The 19,856-nt window shown below is 42.3% G+C and overlaps 1 protein-coding gene across 6 annotated transcripts in view; it reads right to left on the bottom strand.

Annotated features, from left to right (window-relative positions):
• Ankhd1 (ankyrin repeat and KH domain containing 1) overlaps nt 1-16,268 on the bottom strand; it is a 118,185-nt gene extending 101,917 nt beyond the window's left edge. For 2 of the 6 annotated variants that reach the window (XM_050130374.1, XM_050130373.1), the window contains exon 1: nt 14,459-16,266. In XM_050130374.1, coding sequence (XP_049986331.1) covers nt 14,459-14,752 — 294 coding nt within the window. In that variant the 5' untranslated portion in view covers nt 14,753-16,266. Of the gene's footprint in view, nt 1-14,458 lie in introns of all 6 variants that reach the window. The other 4 variants (XM_050130378.1, XM_050130377.1, XM_050130375.1 and 1 more) reach the window with 3 other exon arrangements.
• Between the last annotated feature and the right edge of the window lie 3,588 nt (nt 16,269-19,856).

Here is a 19,856-nt window from a genome sequence, read left to right on the forward strand (position 1 = left end):
GAGAGAGAGAGAGAGAGAGAGAGAGAGAGAGAGAGAGAGAGAGAGAGAAACAGTAGCTATATAAAAAGAAGCTCCTCAGCCTACTGGCTATAATCAAGTACACAGCTGAGCATGGTGACACATGCCTTTAATTCCAGCATTCTAGAGACAGAGGCAGGCACATCTTTTGAGTTCAAGGCCAGCCTGGTTTACATAATGAGTTTTAGGACAAATGGGGTTATGTAGAGAGGCTTTGTCTCAACTGAACCCCCTTGGCAAAAGAAAAGTATATAAACAAATTTTAAAACCCAAAGGTCTGAATCAGGTCAAATACTGACTTTTGCTGGATATAGGAGTACACATCTATATCCTAGTCAGAAGCTAAGGAAGAATATGTCAAGTTCAAGGCTAGCCTGGGCTGTGTTATAGAAATCCTGCCTCAAGGCACTGGAGAGAAGGCTCAGAGGTTAAGAGCACTGAATGTTCTTCTGGAGGTCCTGAGTTTAATTCTCAGCAACTACAAGATGGGTCACATCCATCTGAAATGAGATCTGGTGCCCTCTTCTGGCAGAAATGCATGCATGAACACTGCACACATAATAAATACATACATCTTCAAAAAAGAAAAGGAAAAACATAGCACTAACATTAACTAACTATATAAGTTTGTGTATGTTATATATTGTATTTGTTTCCTCATATGCAAATTAAGAACCATAATTTTTCTTATATGGTACCTACAAGGTTGGTTTTTAGAATATATAAGGAAGCATTTTAGTACAGTGGAAATGAGACCTCAACATATCATAGTTATTACTATGATTCTGGAAGTCAAAGTAGTGAAAGTAAATACTCTAGAACATACAAAATCTTGGTGTTCAGAACTATAGCAATTTGGTATGGCTCAAATATAAAAAGCAAATGGAGATCAGTGAGGATTAGTCTGTAAAGATAACAAAAGCAAAATCCAAAATAATTGTGTATGCTATGAAAAATATTTTTTCTTTGAGAGGGGAATATTCAACAGCCTATGCTAGCAGCAATCCCCATTACCTCAGTCTCCACAGCTCTTGAACTACAGGTTAAAATGAGTAATATTTTAGTAAAAGAGAATTTACTCTGATATCAGGGTAAAGATCTAGAAACTAAGATTAAAGGCAGACAGACAATTATAGTATAGATGAAAGATAAGTTTCATTTACAGCAGAAGTGAGAATACAGAAAAAGGAATAAAATGTCTACAGTGAGTAGTAGCAGCAGTGTGAGCTATGACTTGGGTTAAGGCAATGAGTTACAATGATGTGGGATTTCCCTCTGTATGCTGTGATTACCATTAATGAGTAAGGAAAACTGGCTTAGCCTGTTGAGAGCGCAGAACTTAGGAGAAAACTAAGCTGAATGCTGGGAGAAAGAAGAGCAGAGTCAGAGAGAGGCCACGGAGCCGCCAGAGATAGGCTGAAACTTTGCTGGTAGGCCACAACCTTGCAGTGATATACAGATTAATAAAAACGAGTTAAATTAATATGTAAGAGTTAGCCAATAAGAAGCTAGAGCTAATGGGTCAAGCAGTGATTTAATTAATAGTTTCTGTGTGATTATTTCAGGTCTAAGCTAGCTGGGCAGCCAGAAACCAACAAGCAAGGGCAATGCTACTTATAAAGATGATGAGGCTGAGTATGTAGCTCATTGCTAAAGCACCTGCTTAGGATGATGCCCAAAGCCATGGATTTAATGTCCAGTATCACACGCACACACAAAAGGAGGAAGGAACAGAATAGATGGAAGAAGGAAATGACTGTTTCAGTTTTAGAACTGGAGTCTGAGATATTTACAAAAAACAAGCAAAAGATAGTTGGAAGGTCTCTTAAAGGAATCTGGGAATGATAGTACACACCTGTAATCCCAGCGCAGAGGTTAAGGAATGAGAGTGTGAGACTAGCCTGGGATACAAAGGAAGCACAAGACCAGCCAAGGGCTGGCTACACAGAAAAAATTTAAATAACTTAAATAATGGGGGTATCAGGCTGCTGATGTTTGTAGCTCAGTGTTAAAAAGTAATCAAGTCAAAGCTACATCAAAGACACTAAACAACAGGCCAAAGATATCAAGTAGTATCACCCCCAGATAAAAATTACTTAAGATAAAGAAAAGAGGGAAGCTACATGGATATCTTAAGGAGAATGTTCTCATTAGAGGGACCTGAAAATGGCAAAGGTAGAATATGCTGGTACAGTGTATAGGACATTAAGGGAGTGGCTTAGCAGACAAAAGTACAAACTGCATTTGGCCATGCAAGTCTGTCAATCAGGGTTAAACTCCCTGAACCCAAGTGAAAAGCCAGACATGAGGCAGAGACAGAAGAATTACTCAGAAACTCGTGGGACAACTAGCTTGCAGGACACAGTGCAGCAGCACAAAAAAGAGACCCTGCCACGACAGGGTACAAAGTGAGTGCTCACTCTGAAGTTTTCCTCTGTCCTCCACATGCATGTCATGGCATACTCCTGCCCCCACCACAGAGTAAATAAGAGTTATAAGTAGTTGGACTTTTGTTAAAATATGAGCACAAGACACAAGATAATAATCCATGATAACTGAGTAGGAATGCTTTTATTTTAAATTATTATCCTTGTAAGTTCACCTCTTTTTTAAAAAATTTATTTATTTTATGTATGAGTGTTCTACTTGCGTGTATGTCTGCACACCAGAAGAGGGCAGGGCATTAGATCCCACTATAGATGGCTTTGAGCTACCATGTGATTGCTGGGAATGAAGTTCAGGACTTCTGGAAGAGCAATCCATGCTCTTCTTTAAAAAAATTAAAAAAAAATCGATGGGAAAAGATCTTCACTAACCCCACATCAGACAGAGGTCTGATCTCCAAAATATACAAAGAACTCAAGAAATTGGACACCAAAAGATCACATAATCCAATAAAAAAAAAATGGAGTACAGACTTAAACAAAGAACTCTCAACAGAGGTCTAAAATGGCTGAAAGACACTTAAGGAAATGTTCAACATCCTTAGTCATCAGAGGAATGCAAATCAAAACAACTATGAGATTTCATCTTCACACCTGTAAGAATGGCCAAGATCAAAAACACTAATGATAACTTAAGCTGAAGAGATTGTGGGGAAAAGCGAACACTTCTACATTGCTGGTGGGAATGCAAACTGGTACAACCCCTTTGGATGTCAGTGTGGCGATTTCTCAGAAAATTAGGAAACAACCTTCCTCAAGACCCAATAATACCACTTTTGGGTATATATTCAAAAGAGGCTCAATCGTGCCACAAGGACATGTGCTCAATTATGTTCGTAGCAGCTTTGTTTGTCATAGCCAGAACCTAGAAACAACCTAAATGCCCCTCGATCGAAGAATGGATTAAAAAAAAAATGTGGTACATTTACACAATGGAGTACTACACAGCAGAAAAAAATAACGACAGCTTGAATTTTTCAGGAAAATGGGTGGAACTAGAAAACATTATTTTGAGTATCCCAGACACAGAAAAACAATTATCACATGTACTCACTCATAGGTGGTTTTTAAGCATAAAGCAAAGAAAGCCAGCCTACAAATCACAATCCCAGAGAACTTAGACAGCAATATGGACACTAAGAAAGACTTACATAGATATAAACTACATGGGAAGTAGAAAGTATAAAAAGACAAGATCTCCTGAGTAAATTGGGAGCATGGGGACCTTGGGGGAGGGTTGGAGGGGGAGCGGGAGAAGCAGGGAGGGGAGCAGAGAAAAATGTAGAGCTCAATAAATATGGAAAAAAAAAAAAGAAGTAGCTTCAGCAGCATTGACACCAGAGAGACCCATTAAGAGACAGGCCAGTAGGCCTGGGTGTGGTGGCGCCTTTAATTCCAGCACTTGGAGATGCAGAGGCAGGTGGAGCTCTGAGTTCGAGGCCAGCCTGGTTTACAAAGCAAGTTCCAAGACAGTCAGAGCTATGAAAGAGAAACCCTGTCTTGAAAAACCACACACACACACACACACAGAGAGAGAGAGAGAGAGAGAGAGAGAGAGAGAGAGAGAGAGAGAGAGAGAGAGAGAGAGACTGAGACTATGAGAGAGGCCATCTGTCAGCTGAGGGCAAGGCTAGCTTTAGGACCCTTGAAGGGCTGCTCCTATATCTTGCTCTGGGGACGCTTGTTTCTTTGACTTTTGTTTTCCTGAAGTTATCAGCCTAGTCTGCTGTTGGCTAGCACTGAGAAGACAGAGGCTGAAGACTTGCTGCAAACTCAAGGCTACCCAGTAGTAGTAGAGTTCCAGACTACCCAGGGCTACATAGCAAAACCCTGTCTTGGGTGAACAAGAATAAATAAAAGAGCTGGAGGTGTAATTCAGTTGGTTAAGGGCTTGCCTAATACGCATAAGGACGCTGGTCCCATCCCCAGTACCTTGTAAATCAAGCATGGTGGTACATACAGGCCAGGCCAAATTAGAATAAAATAATAAAAGGAAAAGCATCCCTTCCCACTTTGCATTCTTTGTGGTGTAATCCACATAACATAAAATTAACCATCTCAAGTCAGAGGAACTAGTAGTTCCTAGTATTTACACATTCAAACTGTTGTGTGACCATCACCACTGCACACTGCAGAGCCGTCCTCTCATCCCAGAAGGAAACTATCCCCGGAGAAAACCCATGGCCCATCCCCCTCCCTGAGCCCCTCGAAGCTGTGACCCCTGCCTAGTCCCTGTGGATCTGCCTATTCTGGACATTACTTAAAAATAGAGTCCTATAGCGTGTTGTGAAAAAAAAATTTTTTTCGAGACAGGGTTTCTCTGTAGCTTTGGAGCCTGTCCTGGAACTAGCTCTTGTAGACCAGGCTGACCTCGAACTCACAGAGATCTGCCTGCCTCTGCCTCAAGAGTGCTGGGATTAAATATGTGTGACACCACAGCCCGGTGCAATCCATGCTCTTAACTACCAAGCCATCTCTAGCCCATAGGTAGGTCCACCTCTTAATGTCCATCCATGGCCTCAAGTAAAGACTCAAACCCTACCTTTGGGGAGGGGGGATCATCCAATTAATGCACAACAAGAATTATACATTGAATTTGATATCTTGGATTGTCACAAAGCCATAACAAAATTAAATATGACAAGGTAATTAAATTGCAACATTCCTGGGACACACAATATAACTTATTAATATTGAAAGGAGTTTAAACGGACAGGTAAAAGTAAAGTTTTCTCATTCCTTGAAATAGTCCTATTACTGAAAAATACTGATTTCCGTAAGAGCAGAAAATATTTTTTTCATCTAAAACCTAGCATAAAGCTTAACAAATAAGATGATCTTAAATAAATAAATCTACTCAAAAATACCATCAGGCAAGGCCTGGTGGTATAATCCTGTAATCTCAGATACCTAGGAAGTTGAGGCAGGAAATTCAAAGTTCGCTAGAACTGAGTTCAAGGACAGCCTGAGCTGAGAGCTGGAATTCTAAGTGCCACAAAGAAAAAGAAAGCAAGCTGGGAGTTAGGCATCGTTGCTATGCCTATAGTCCCAACACTTGGGAAGCTGAAACAGGATTGCTGTAAATTCCAGGACAGCCTGGACAATACTACAATATGAAATGATACCTTAAAAAAAAAAATTAGGGATATAGCTCATTCACAGAGCACTCTCCTGGGATGTCCAAGACCCTAGGTTTCAGTTCCCTGAACAGATGGGTGGATATTTAACCAACCAAAATTCATTTTAACTAAATTTTTTTTTTTTTGCTCTGTGTGTGTTCTGTGTCCCATAGTATACATTGCAAGTCAAAAGACAACTGTGCAAATCAGTTCTCTCCTTCCACACACAGGTTCTAGGAATTGAACTCAGGTCATCAGGTTTGACAGCAACCATTTTACCAGAAATCTTAAATAAGTTATCAAGGACTTAACCTCTTGAAAGACTTTTTCTGTTTTCTTTTTACAAAGACAACAGATCTTTGGCCTTGCACAGGATATGAGAGTACTAGACCACTAAGATATTGATCACCAATTCTTGTTTTGTTTTACCTTAAGGCAGGGTCTTGTGTAACTCACTATGTAGCTAAGAACAACCTTGAATTTCAGATTCTCCTGCCTCTACCCCCAAGTGCTGAGATTATAGGTGTACATCATCAAGTCTAGTTTATATGGAGATTAAACCCAGGGATCCTTGCACACTAGGTTAGTACTCTACAAAAGAGCAGCTGCTTAGGAAGGGAAGTTAAGAGGTGGAGGTCAGAGAACAATCTTAGATGCCCTTCCTGCTCAGGCATCATACACCTTGGTGTTTTGTTGGTTTGGGTTTTTTTTGTTTTGTTTTGTTTTTTTGTTTTTTGTTTTTTGACAAAAGGGCCTCACTGTGGCCTGGGAATAATAGCCAATTAAGTTAGGCTAGGCTAGGCTGGCTAAGTAGCAGCCAGCAAGCTCCAAGGGATTTACCCGTCTTGGCATCCCCAGGGTAGAATTATAAACACACACACGGCCACTTCTGGCTTTTTACGTGGATATTGGGGATCTAACTCAGAATGCCATGCTTGCCTGGCAAACACTTTAAAGCTATCTCCTCATCCACCTTTATCTTTCAATTCCTTAATGTATAGGTCAGGCTAGCCTGGGCATTCTCTGATCTTCTTGCCTTAGCTTCCATGTATTCTAAGTCATGGGCAGGGACCTTTAGAATTCTTTTATTTTTATCTTTCTTTTGGGATGGGGTCCATTGTAGCCCCCACTGTCTTCTAACTCTTAACTCAGTATGCACTGAGGACAACCTTCAGCTTCTGATCCTCCTGCCTCTACCTCCCAAGTACTGAAATTATAACCTTGCACCACCAAGCTTGGTTTAATGCTATGCTGGGATAAACCCAGATTTTCCTATTATACTAGTCAAGCACTCTACCAACTGAGATACATTCCCAGCCTAGAACTATGGAATCTTCTTATGAAAGATGAGTTCATGAAGAAGTCCCACCCACTAAACAGTTTCTTCTGTAAAAAATGAATAAACAGAAGAACTAGAGAGATGACTGAGTGGTTAAGAGCACATACCACTCTTGCAGATCAGAGTTCTATTCCTAGCACCCACCTTAGAAACACCTCTAACTCCAGCTCAAGAGAAATTTGATGTGTCTGGCCTCCACTGACACAAACACTCACAATCAGACTCCACAGACACATATTTAAGATTAAAAGTCTTGAAAAAAGCCAAAGAACGAATGAGCAAACAATGCCAAAAGATCAGTAGCTGAGTTCCAAGCCACACAGTAACATTATACATCTATAATGTATCAAGTATCTTCCAACATGAGGATGTACATGCAGATAGAGCACTCATATAGAAAATAGATACATAAATAAATCTTTTAAAAAAAGAATTTCTTAATCCCAGCACTGGGAAGCAGAGGCAGGCGGATCTTTATGAGTGCGAGGCCAGCCTGGTCTATAAGAGCTAGCTAGTTCCAGGACATGCTCCAAAGCTACAGAGAAACCTTGTCTCAAAAAAAAAAAAAAAAAATTTCACTTCTGGTCATATATCCAAAAAATGGAAGACAGTATCTAAACGAGATATTTGTTCACCTATGTCACAGCAGCATTATTCACAACCATCCAAGGCTGGGCATGATAGCACGTCCCTGTCTGTAATTCCATTCCCAAAGCTGAAGGAGTTCGAAGCTAGGCTGGGCATGGTGACTTTAATCCCAACACTAAGGAGACAGGAGGACCTCTGAATTTGAGGTTGGCCTGGTTTACATATGGAGTTTCAGGACAGTTAAGACTGGGCTACAAAGCAAGACCCTGTGCCTCCTCCAAGACTAGAGAGCTGGGTGATTGTCCACACCTGTAGCTCCAGGAGGAGGAGCACAGGTTCAAAGTCATCCTAAACTACAATGGAAGAAAGGAACTGAGGGAAAAAGAAACGGGATAGACACCTGTAATCCCAGCATTTAAGGATTAAAGGCACAACAATTCTAAGTTCCAGGCTAACCTAGACTGTATATGTGACACTGTCTCAAAAAGGGAGACAGGGACAACAAAGACGGCTATGCAGATAAAAACACTGCCACACAAACCTAACACCTGCATTGGATTCAGATCTCCAAGTGGAAAAAGAGAACCAACTTCCAAAAGTTGTCCACTGACCTTCACATTCAGGAATGGGTCATGGATTTCCTTCCTCATCCTTTCTCTCCTTTCTTCCCTCCGATTTCTCACACACACAATTTTCTAAAAGAACATTAAAAAAAATGAAAACAGGAATTCATTACTTGTCCTTTATTATATTTATGAACTACATGTTATGTGTTTAAATACGCTTTTTAAAAAACAAAAACAAAAACAACTCTCATACTTCGTTTCACAATACAGTCTTCTTCCACTCACACTAACTGGTTCTACATTGCTCTAAATTCATAGCGCACATAATTACATGCAATGCATTAATTTATATGCTGTCTTACTGCTTTACAGAACAATATTGTCCAAGATTGATACTCTTGAAGTAAAGAACAGTTACAGTAATTCCACATAGCCTCTTCATTTAATATTTCCAATGTCTCCAAAATTTACACACTAGAATACAAAGTTATATTTCCTATTTTATCACTGGTATTTATATAATAAAACCCTTTCTGTCTTGAACACACTAAAAGTCCTCATAACAATTTTTGTATGTTGACTTTCATGAAAACGAGGTAAACTTTTTGAAAATATTTAAAGTTATTTTAACCAATAAACTTATATTGAACTTTTCAGTACCTTCTATTTCTCTCTTGTTCAGGTTATGTGTAAGCCTTGAGATGCTATTAAAAGCAGTGAGTCACCTTGTTTACCTAAAGTTTGAATACAGAGTATTCATGACAAAATTGCCATCCCTGACAAGTGTGACGTCTATACTAGCGGTTCTCAAGCAAGAGTAATTTTGTTCCCAGGAGGCATCATATGATTGAAGAATTTGGGTCTATCTCAATTATGTGGTTTCTACTGGCATCTAGTGGATAGATACAGATGTTGCTAATGCATAGGAGAGACCTCACAACAAAGAATCTGGCCCAAAATGTCAGTATGCTACTAAAAAACTCTGCTCTGTATTATGTAATAAATAACTAAATAACTATAAAGGAAATTAACTAGCTCTTTTGCCAGTGGAGGAAAAAGAAAAACCTCTCTATGATCTGTGGTTTTGACTTAACTACTGACCTAACTATCTAGCCTGTGCTTTTGAATCTAAAAGTAATTTTCAGAAAGAGAAAAAAATTCCTACAAAGCTTCTGCTATAACTTTCAGGTCCATATTCAGTATCTTTGTGCTTTTACTTTCTATATTATCTTTTCTATCTAGACTGCTGATTTTTCTTCATGAAACTGTTTAGTTTATAATAATTTTAACCTTTTTTCCCTTTAATGGAGTTTGAACCCAGAGATAGATGTGCATTAGTCAAGAGTTCTACTCTACCACTGAGCTATACCTTAAGCCCCATAATAATTCCTCTCCCCGCCCCCCATAGTTTCTTTTTTCTTTCACTGTGTAGCCCTGGTTGGTCAGAAGCTCAATATATAGTATACAGACCAGGCTGACTTTGAACTCAGAAATCTGTCTGCCTGGTATTAAAGCTTATTTGTAAGTACACCATTTTTTATAATTTTAAAAGCTGCCACAAATTATTCAAATATAATATATGTATACTCTTATGAGAGATAACTTAAAAATATCAAACTAAAAAGTCCTTTCTTTAGGAATTTTTTCTTCGAACCTATTAAAAGGGCAGAGGTATCTATCACTCTAAAATTTACATTCAAAAACTGGTTTGCAATTGGGCGTAATGATGCACTCCTTTGATCCCAGCACTAGGAAGCAGAGGCAGAGGGGTCTCTGTGAGTCTGAAGCCAGCTCACACGGTGAGTGCCAGAACAGTCAAAGCTACATAGTGAGACCTGTCTCAAAAAAAACAAACAAACAAAAAATGGTTTGTGAGCTGGAAAGATGGTTCAGTGGTTAAGAATGACTGCTGTTCCAGAGGATCTAGGCTCAATTCCCAGAATCTATATGGTGGCTCAAAGCTGTCTGTAATAACTCCAGTCCCAAGGAGTTCCAATGTCTTCATCTGGCTTCTGTTGGGCATTGCACACAAACAAAACACTCATGAACGTAAAATAATGTTAAAAAAATAAACTGGTTTGTAAGAAGAGATGGCTTAGTTAGTGGTTAAGAGCATGGACTACTCTTACAGAGGACTTGAATTCAGATCCTAGAATCCACAATGAACTGCTCAGAACTGCCTTCCAGTTCTAGGGATTCTAAAAGAACCACAAATTTAGCATACAGGCACACATATACATACAAATAAATCTTTAAAAGATAATTTAAATAGACTTATATGGGTTTTGTTTGAGACAGGTTCTCATGTAGCTGTAGCTCAGGCTAGCTCTGCTATGAAACTGGGATTGGCTCCTGATTCTTCTGACTCATTCTCCCAACTCACTGAATTTACCTAGCTCTAAGAAATTTTTAACCTGATCTCTATTATCAAATGCAAGTTCTGACTCCTCTAGTCAAGGATTTATGTGGAGAAGGAAGAGATTCAATAACCCTGAAGAAATACAAAACAGATATTCTCAATATTTAAAACCATACATAATAGTTAGATCTGGTGGCATTGACCTTTTAATACTGAGGCTGAAGCAGAAGTATTAAAAGTTTTAAGTCCAGTGTGGTGGCCTAGGCACTTGGGAATCCCAGCACTTGCAAAGCAGAGGTAGGTGGATCTCCATGAAGTTTTAGGACATTCAGGACAGCCAGGGCTTCACAGTGAGACTATCTCAAAAAAAAAAAAAAAGAGAGAGAGAGAGAGAGAAGAAAAGAAAAAACAAAAACAACAATAACAAAAAACCCCAAAAGGTTTAATCCCTACTAAAGAGCAAGTTCAAAGTTAGCCTGAGCAATTTAGTAAGCACCTATCTCAAATCTTACAAAGAGATGCTAGGGGTGTAATTAGCGAATACTGCTAGCATATGCAAGGCCCTGGGTTTAATCCTCAGCGCCACTAAACAAATACCTGAATGATGGTATTCACTAAGATAATATAATTTTTGTATTTTAAAAAAAATGTATGGAGGCTGGTGAGATGGCTCAGCAGTTGCAAACAAGCACATCTAGCCCAACCACCTCAGTTCAAACCCCAGAACTCATAATAGTAGAGAGAATTGACTTCCACAAATTGCCTACAACATCCAGAGGAATATTATTGAACACACATGCATTATGTATGCACAGAATAATAGTAATAATAATAGATAAGATTAGGAGAAAAAAAGAAAAATTTACTAATAGTAACAGTCCTATCCCCTCCTCAAACTACAGGACCTTTCAACGTAACCAGCAAAGACAATACTGGGTCTTTTATTTCTAATTTCTTACGTTCTGCCCCAAATGGGGAAAAAGACAATCTCCACTTCCAACTATGTAACAACTAATTCATTGTATCTTAAATAATTTAGGAAATATGAAAATTAGGATTTTATTATTATTCATCAAATACTTCATAGGTTAGTAATTTTCTAAGAATATTATGTTATCCCTTTCAAAGCAACAAGATAGCTCATAAAAGAGAAAATAGAAAAGGTAAGTAACTTACTTAAGCAAACAGTTCATTTCATTCACAAAAACAGACTATAGAACCTGAAACTTACTGCTGGTATGAAATATTTCAGGAATTTCTTTTCTGAAAGAAAAACCACAAAAATAGCTTTCCTTTCCCACAGACTAAGAATCTACATGTACATTGAACCCCACCCTATCTCCCCAAAAAAAGCTCTGTAAGCTCAGAGGATTACATTCCAAAACTAAAGTTTTTTTTTCTTTCTGTTGTTGATGTTGTTTTTAAAAGAAAACAAAAAGAAGGAAAGCCAGCCAGCCAATCAGACATAATGGAGGAACAGACAGAAGACTGCCTAGCACACACACAAGTCCAGCCTGGGTTACAATGTATAACCCTGTCCAAACAGAGAAAAAGATCTGAATATACACTCATACCCAAATTCATTTTGGGGGTGGCACAGAATATATAAGTAAACAGGAGAATAAGAATAGGTGTTCTGGCCAGGCATAGTGGCGCACACCTTTAATCCCAGCATTTGGGAAGCAGAGGCAGGTGGATCTCAGTGAGTTTGAGGCCAGTCTGGTCTACAGAGTTCCAGGACAGCCAGGGCTGTCAACAGAGAAACCCTGTCTTGAAAAACAAACAAACAAACAAACAAAAAAAAAAAAAAAACAAAGAATAGGTGTTCTGAGGCTGAAAAAATGGCTCAGTGGTTAAGAGCACTGACTGCTCAGTTCAATTCTCAGTACCCACATGGTGGCTCAACAGCTGTAAATCCAGTTTCAGGGACATGACACCTTCTTCTGTACTCCTTGGGCACCAGGCACTCAAGTGGTTCACACCATATAGGCAAAACACTATTACATATAAGTCCAAATTTTATTTTTAAGTATGAAGCTAGGCATGGCAGCACATACACTCAAGTACTTGGAAGGCAGAAGCAGGCTGACCTCTATGAATTCAAGGCCAACCTGTCCAGGCCAGCCAGAGCTACACAGTAAGACCCTGCCTCAAAAATATGAGACAGAGACAAAGGGAGAACCGACCTTACCTCAAAAATAAATAAAGTGGTGAAAATGTATAGATTTTACCCATAGCTTTAACACATTGTATGAAATGTGTGTTTGTATGTGTGTGTGACAGAAACAAACACTGAGAAAGGAATTTGACTTGGAAGTTCACTAGCACTCTTTATCTGTGAAGAAATTTAAACACTATTCATTAAAAAGCAAATCAGTAACCTCTAATCTCATTCATACCAATTATGTCAAAGTGGCCCCCAAAAATCAAGGAGACTACCTTCCTGTAACATTTAGAACAAAACCAACCTTTTCAGTCTTCCTTTCAAGTTACAAAGAAAAATGAAACAAAACTTTAGAATCTAAAGTTACTCACTGCTTTATTTCCTAGCTAAACAGACATGTATTCTGAGTTCAGCTCAAGTTTGACTGAATGGATAAAGCCTTCCACAAACCCAAAATCAAGGGAGCTACAGACTCTTGCAATGACCAACTACCCAAGTAAAATTCTTCTCTCATCTTGACTTAGAATTTATTTCCCTACAGTGAAATTCAAAAATATGGATGGATAACATACATAGCTTTTTTCCCAAAGTAAAATGTTGAGTCCAAATAAACTCCTGTTTAGACCTAGAAATAACAGTGTTTAACTGTACTTTGCAGTTAACTTCTCTTTATTCTTCTCAAATGCACAAGCCAGGATTATGGTACACAGAAATTCCTGTACTTTAACACCAGGACCAGAGGTTAAAGTCACAAGGAATGAACCAGGCCTAACATAGGCCCAACAAAGAAATACTTGGCTAGGCATGGTGGTGCACACCTGTAATTCAGCACTAAGGAGATACAGGCAGGAGAGGATCACATAAAGTTCAGCCGGCACAGTCTACATACCAACTCACAGGCTAAATTAAAACATCCAATAAATCATAGTCAAAATTTAAAAAAGTAATAATTCTGGGCACTTAAAACATCACAGTATAGCACTCTCTTGACCACCGCCAAAAAAAAGAGTAACATACATGTATATGCATGCGATAAAGTGTGCAGAGAGCTACAACTATGTGTTTGTCACCTTTTCCTCCAAGAAACCAAAGACAGTATCTACAATCCTAAGTTGCTCTCACCCGAAATGAGCACAAGGGAATATACACATGTGCTAAAAGAAATGAAAGCTCGACTTATTTTCTTCACAAGAAAAGATGTCTGTAGGATACCTCACCTTCTCCCAGGCTGAAAACCTCAGCGTTCGACTATCCAGCTATCCCAAAGCTCAAAGATGCCTTGAAACTTCCTTTTCCTGCCTAACTTCACAAAACATCCAAGAGCCAGTCACGTGACTCCTTTTCAGCGTGAAAGCTGAGAACTTAATACTCACCTGCCTCAAACTACAGAGAAAAGAAGAAGCGCTCTACTTAAATGCACAGGCAAAGCACCAGGGAAGGCAGAGGACCAGCAAGGAGGGCTCCCTGAGCTACCCGCGTCCGCCCGTCAGTTTCTCCGGCTCCCTCAGTACCAAGGGCAGGGACTCGGGCTCCAAAGACCCCGCCCTCCCCCATCTCCAACCCGGGGTGGGCGGGAGGCAGCGTGCGGAGTCCGGGTTCCCGCGCGAAGCTCGCCGAGCCAAGAACTCCCCTATTGTGGGTCGACAGGCGCTGACGGGAACCCGTCCCGCTCCAGACGCGCGCCGGAGAGCAAGCAAGAGCGCTCGCTAGGCCCGCGCCCGCTGCCACCGCCGTCGTACAGGCGACCGCTGTCAGCCAGCACTGCACCCGGGAAGCGGGAGAGCAGAGCCGCCGGCTGCCGGCCCAAAGAATCGCCCGGCTCCCGCACGCGATGTTAGAGACAAGGGTCCTGGAGCTATACCTCGGACACCTCGTCCTCGTCGCTCCCAGAGGCGCCGCCGCCCGTCCTCAGCACGGCAGCCGCCAACTTGAAATCCAGCGCCGCGTCCCCTCCGCCCGTGGCGCCGCCGCCGCCGCCGCCGCCACCGACTCCCTGCGCGGGCCCAGCCTCCCCAAAGAGCCTCACGGTGCGGATTCCCAGCCCGACCCCTCCCGGCGGAGGAGGCTCCGAGGCCCCAGCTGGGGCGGATCGCGGAGCTACGGAGTCCAAATCCTCCTCGAAGGAGGTGCCGCCACCCCCGCTGTCCGTCAGCATGGTTCGCACGCGGAGCCGGGGACACCGCCGCCGCCGCCGAATCACTCGCGGCCACCGCCGCGGCGGATCCCAGGAAGGTGAGGAGCAGCAGGAGGAAGAAGCGTCTCCGTCCCCCCCGTCCCAGCAGCGCCACTAACTTCTCACTGCCTAACCTGCTGCCTCCCGCCCCTGCGACTCATCACTGGTCGCGACTCCCAGGCGCCCGCGAACCATTGGCCGCAGCCAGCTGTCGCTCACGCTCGCCGTCACGCGCTGCTAGCTGGCTCTCGGCCCCCAAGCTGCGTTGACCCGCGCAGGCCTAGGCGGTTGTGAACGCCCGCCTCCCGCGCCGACTTCCGGTCTTCGCCTCTGCCCATTGGCCGGCCTCCGTGACTAGCGACTCACGACCTTAAAGCGGATTAGTCGGCCCGGCGGTCACTCAGGGGGAACCCTAACAATGGGGAACTCAATTGGCGCCAGGGACTGTCGGTCATTTTGTCACGGGACGTCGCGTGGTACAATTGGCCTGTGGGGAGCTTGTTCGTCCCGCCCCCATCTGAGGTGACGGGAAAGGGCCGGGGAATTTCCATCGCTCGTTAAAAGGAGGGCTGAAGTGAAACCCCGCCAGAATGAACAAAATACGAAGTAAACCTAACCCTTGGCTCGGAGAGTCTTGTGCGTCCGCGGTGCAGGAGGCGTCGAGGTAACAAAGTAGCTCCCACCTGTCGCTCTCCCTCGGGCGCCGCGGCCGCGGCCGGAAGTAGCTACGCGGGGATTGGCGGAAAGAAACAGTCAGTCTCCGCGCTGCCCCGTCTTCCTGCCATTTCCTGGTTGGAGGCCCGCGACGTCAGTCACCGGGGCAGGCTCCGCCTCTGGGACAGGTGAGGCTACTTAACCCGTTGGCCTCCGGCTGCTGAGGAGGGAGCCGGGGACCAGGAGCGGCTCTCCGTGGGCCGGGCCGGGCCGGGCCGGGCCGGGCCGGTTCTGCTCGGCGCCTCCCGCCCGTCCTAGCTGGAGCTAGCAGCGCGTGGAGGTTAAGCAACCCGGGAGCCGCTCGGGACGGCCGCCCGCGCGCGCCAAGGAGGTGGACGGGCTGCACAGCCTTCGGGCGGGATGGCGGCCGCGGGCTGGACAGCGCCATCCCTCAGTCCCGGGAACTGTCCGGCGGAGGAAGGTGGATCGGTGCGCGGAATCCGACCGCAAGGCTGGACGCGGAGAGGAGGGCGTGCTCGCCGGCTATTTCTGGTCCGCGGCCGCCACTTACTTGTTTGATGTTACTCTCTGTAAAATGGGAACGTGAGCACCCGCCCCATCGGGTGGTTATGAATTAAAGCGCACTGAGCTCAGCAGAGTGGCCAACTTATATGAAGATTTGTTTTTCTTAGTCTGTCCTCTTTCTGAAGGAGCCCGCTGCCCATTCTGGGTTCTGCCAGCTAAACCACTTCTAACAAAATTTCTGACCAAGGAGGTCACCCGTCTCTAATGATTTCCCTTCCTCTCCCTCTCAAATCCCCTTCCTCCTTTTATCAATTAAAAAAAAAAAGTTAAAAGTGTTATGGTCCCTCAGTCGTTAAAGTTAAAAATCACAAAGGAATTTGGTGAAGTTTGTATGACAAATGTTCTTTTACTCTGCTAATTACACAATACAATATCTGTACAATAGAATGATTGACTATTCCATATAACTACAGCTCTGTGCCTTTATTTATTGTACAGTTGTGTCTGTACACATTAGCTAAAAAGAAGATTGTCATCTCCTTAAAGCTCTTATAAAGAATTGTATCTATCTCGATTTGCAATATTTAGTATTTCACAACCCCCATTATTATTTATTATTCTATAAAGAATATCAATGGGCTGGAGAGATGGTTGTGCTGTTAAAAGCCAAGCTCACCAAAACATCAAAAATACAGTGGGATTTTTTTTTTCTGGGCATCATTAAGCATGCATGCTTGTAATACCAACACTTGGTTCTGCCAAGCATTTTTTTTAACTTCTTAGACTTCATAATTGCTCATTTTGACATTTCTAGATAGTGAGTGGTAGAAAATGGGAGAAAACTTATTTTATATAACTTTGGTTGGTTTTGGTTTTTCAAGACAAGGTTTCTCTGTGTAATCTTGGCTGTCCTGGAACTCACTCTGTAGACCAGGCTAACCTGGAACTCAGAGAGCTCCCCTAGCCTCTACCTCCCAAGTGCTGTGATTATAGGCGTGCCCAGCTAACATATACAATTTTACTTAGCCTGCATCTTACACTGTTTTCAAGGCATGTGTAACTAGCTCACAACCCAAACTAAGCAACTAAGCAGAAAAGAAAAAAAAAATTAGCACTGCCCAACCCACCTCAAAGCTGGCTTATCCAGAATTGGTTTGGATACTGTCCTTAGGCAAAAACAGGTATTGACTGGTGCAACATTACAAAGGAACTATTTGTCATTGCTACGATAGGTACAGAAAGAATTTCTGATGCAACTCAAATAAATACATTAGAGTATTTAAACAAAGTAATGAATCTTAAAGAGAGGAAACCAAAAGCTGGGTATTTTCAATTCCTCCATCCTTGTGAGAACTCCATACTTGTTGATTCGGTGCCTAGCATCTAGCCCATAGAGCATGGTCAATATGATTGAGCAATAACCATTGTTTCCCCTAAACCTTTGCCTGACACACCTGTCAGTCGGTAGTTTATCACTATGGAACTCTAAGTCTCCTAGACTTTGGTGACTGCTGTGTGGTTCAGAACGATTGACTATTCCATATAACTACAGCTATGTGCTTTTATTTTTTTTTTAATTTCTTATGTGTATAAATGTCTACATGTATGTCTGTGTACCACATGTGTGTCTGGGACCCACAGAGGCCAGAAGAACTGGAATTACAGATGACTGTGAGCTGCCGTGTGGGTGCTAGGACTCAGACCCCGATTCCTCTGCAAAAACAACCAGTGCTCTTAACCACCAAGCTATCGCTCCAGGCCTTTTTTTTTTTAAATCTTTTTTATATTGTGTGTGTGTTTGCATGTTCCACAGTGCTATTTTGTGGAGGTCGAAGAAGAGTGGGGTTTTGCTGGAGTGCGTTTTTTCATTTCACCCTTACAGAGTTGCCAGGGATCTAACTCGGGTTTCCAGGCTTGTGAGTAAGCGTATTTTGACTCAGTGAGCCATCTCACCTGCTCTTGATTTTTATTTTATGAAGTAGGGTCTTGCATAGCCCAGGCTGGCTGCAAACTTTCAACACAGAGGAGACTTCCCTTGAATTCTCATCTTCCCTCTTTCACGTCCTGTGCCTGGCTGGGTTTTTATTTTGTTTTGGTTGGTTTGTTTGTTTTTATTATGTAGCTGTGACTGACCTGGAACTCAGTTTACCAGGCTGGCATCAAACTCACAGAGATCCTTCTGCTTCTGTCTTCAAAGTAGTAGGAATAAAGGTCGTGCCACCTGGCATATTTGTTGTTATTGGCTAGAATTCTGTTGCCCAGACTAGCCACACATGTGTATATGCGTGTGTGTTTGTTGAGTTGGGTATACCTGTAATTCCACCATTCAGGAAACTGAGGCAGGAGAACTGAGAATTCAAGGCCAAATGGACTGGCTACATGGCATGACCCTGTCACAGTCAGGCAGTATTTGTAAGAAATGAGCATTGGAATAAAAACTATCCCAGAGCCGGGCGATGGTGGCTCACGCCTTTAATCCCAGCACTCGGGAGGCAGAGGCAGGCAGATCTCTGTGAGTTCGAGACCAGCCTGGTCTACAGAGCTAGTGCCAGGACAGGCTCCAAAGCCACAGAGAAACCCTGTCTCGGAAGAAAAAAAAAAAAAAAAAAAACTATCCCAGAGAAAACTAACAAGGCTGCTTACTGTACTGTGTTTATCCTCATTTGTTGTGTTTTGTGTTTTGAGGAGCTCACACAGGACTTCATGTATACTAGGTGAGGTCTACTCCTGATCTACATCCCCAGTAATATACGGTGTGCATTCTTCCAAGTGTGCATTTCTTTGTTACCCTCTTTCAGATAGGCAAAGAAAAAGGGGGCAAACTCTACAGCCTCAGAGGTTTTGTTTGTAGATTTGGGGGTTGGGAGAGTAGACCAGGGTCTGGCCTTTGCCTACTGAGTGCTGGGATGGCATATGCCACTATCTGAAAAAAAAGTGAATTCTTTAAACTTAATAGAAGGTTTTTTTTTCATTTTTTTTTGATACAGGGTTTCTCTGTGTAGCCCTGGCTATCTTTGAACTCACTTTGTAGACCAAGCTGACCTCGAACTCAGAAATCCACCTGCCTCTGCCTCCTGAATGCTTTGATTAAAGGCGTGCGCCTTCACTGCCCGACTAATAGAAGAATTCTTAAAACTTAATAGAGTCTCATTCCTCATAATATGATGGGTTTTTTAAGATTTGTTTTTGTTTACCTGTTTAGGTATGTGCATTTCAGTGCAGGTGACCTCAGAGGAGAGTTACAGACCCTGTAAACCACTCAGTCTTGTGCTGGAAACTGAACTCTGGTCCTCTTCAAAAGCAGTAGGAGCTCTTATCCCCCAAGCCATCTCTTCAGTCCTGCTGGGTTGTTGCTGTTGTTGGTGGTGGTGGTATTCTTATTATTACTGTTGTTATTATTATTAAGAAAAAAAAAACAAGAGACATTGAGCAAATTCTCCCCCAACTCAAATTATGCCCCTGAGTTTCTCACATTTGAAGAAATTGCAGAGGTCAGCATGTCTGAAAGCAATGGATAAAATTTGCCCCAGGGGGCTGGAGAGATGGCTCAGTGGTTAAGAGCATTGCCTGCTCCTCAAAGGTCCTGAGTTCAATTCCCGGCAACCACATGGTGGCTCACAACCATCTGTAATGAGGTCTGGTGCCCTCTTCTGGCCTGCAGACATATACACAGACAGAATATTGTATGCATAATAAATAAATAAATAAATATTTTTTAAAAATTTGCCCCAGGAAAGCCATTTTCTTGATCATAGTGTCTCCCCCACCAGCTAAGTATATGAGTTTGACAAAAAAAAAAAAATCATAAATATGGGGACTTTGACTACATGTAGTTTTTAAGGTTTATTTTCATTATTTTTAGTTATGTACATCTAAGTAGGAGTACTTAGAGAGGTGTCGGATCTCC

The sequence above is a fragment of the Alexandromys fortis genome, unplaced genomic scaffold (genome assembly GCF_014885135.2).
Source record: "Alexandromys fortis isolate MF-2015 unplaced genomic scaffold, M_Fortis_MF-2015_v1.1 scaffold_341, whole genome shotgun sequence".
Lineage (NCBI taxonomy): Eukaryota > Metazoa > Chordata > Mammalia > Rodentia > Cricetidae > Alexandromys > Alexandromys fortis.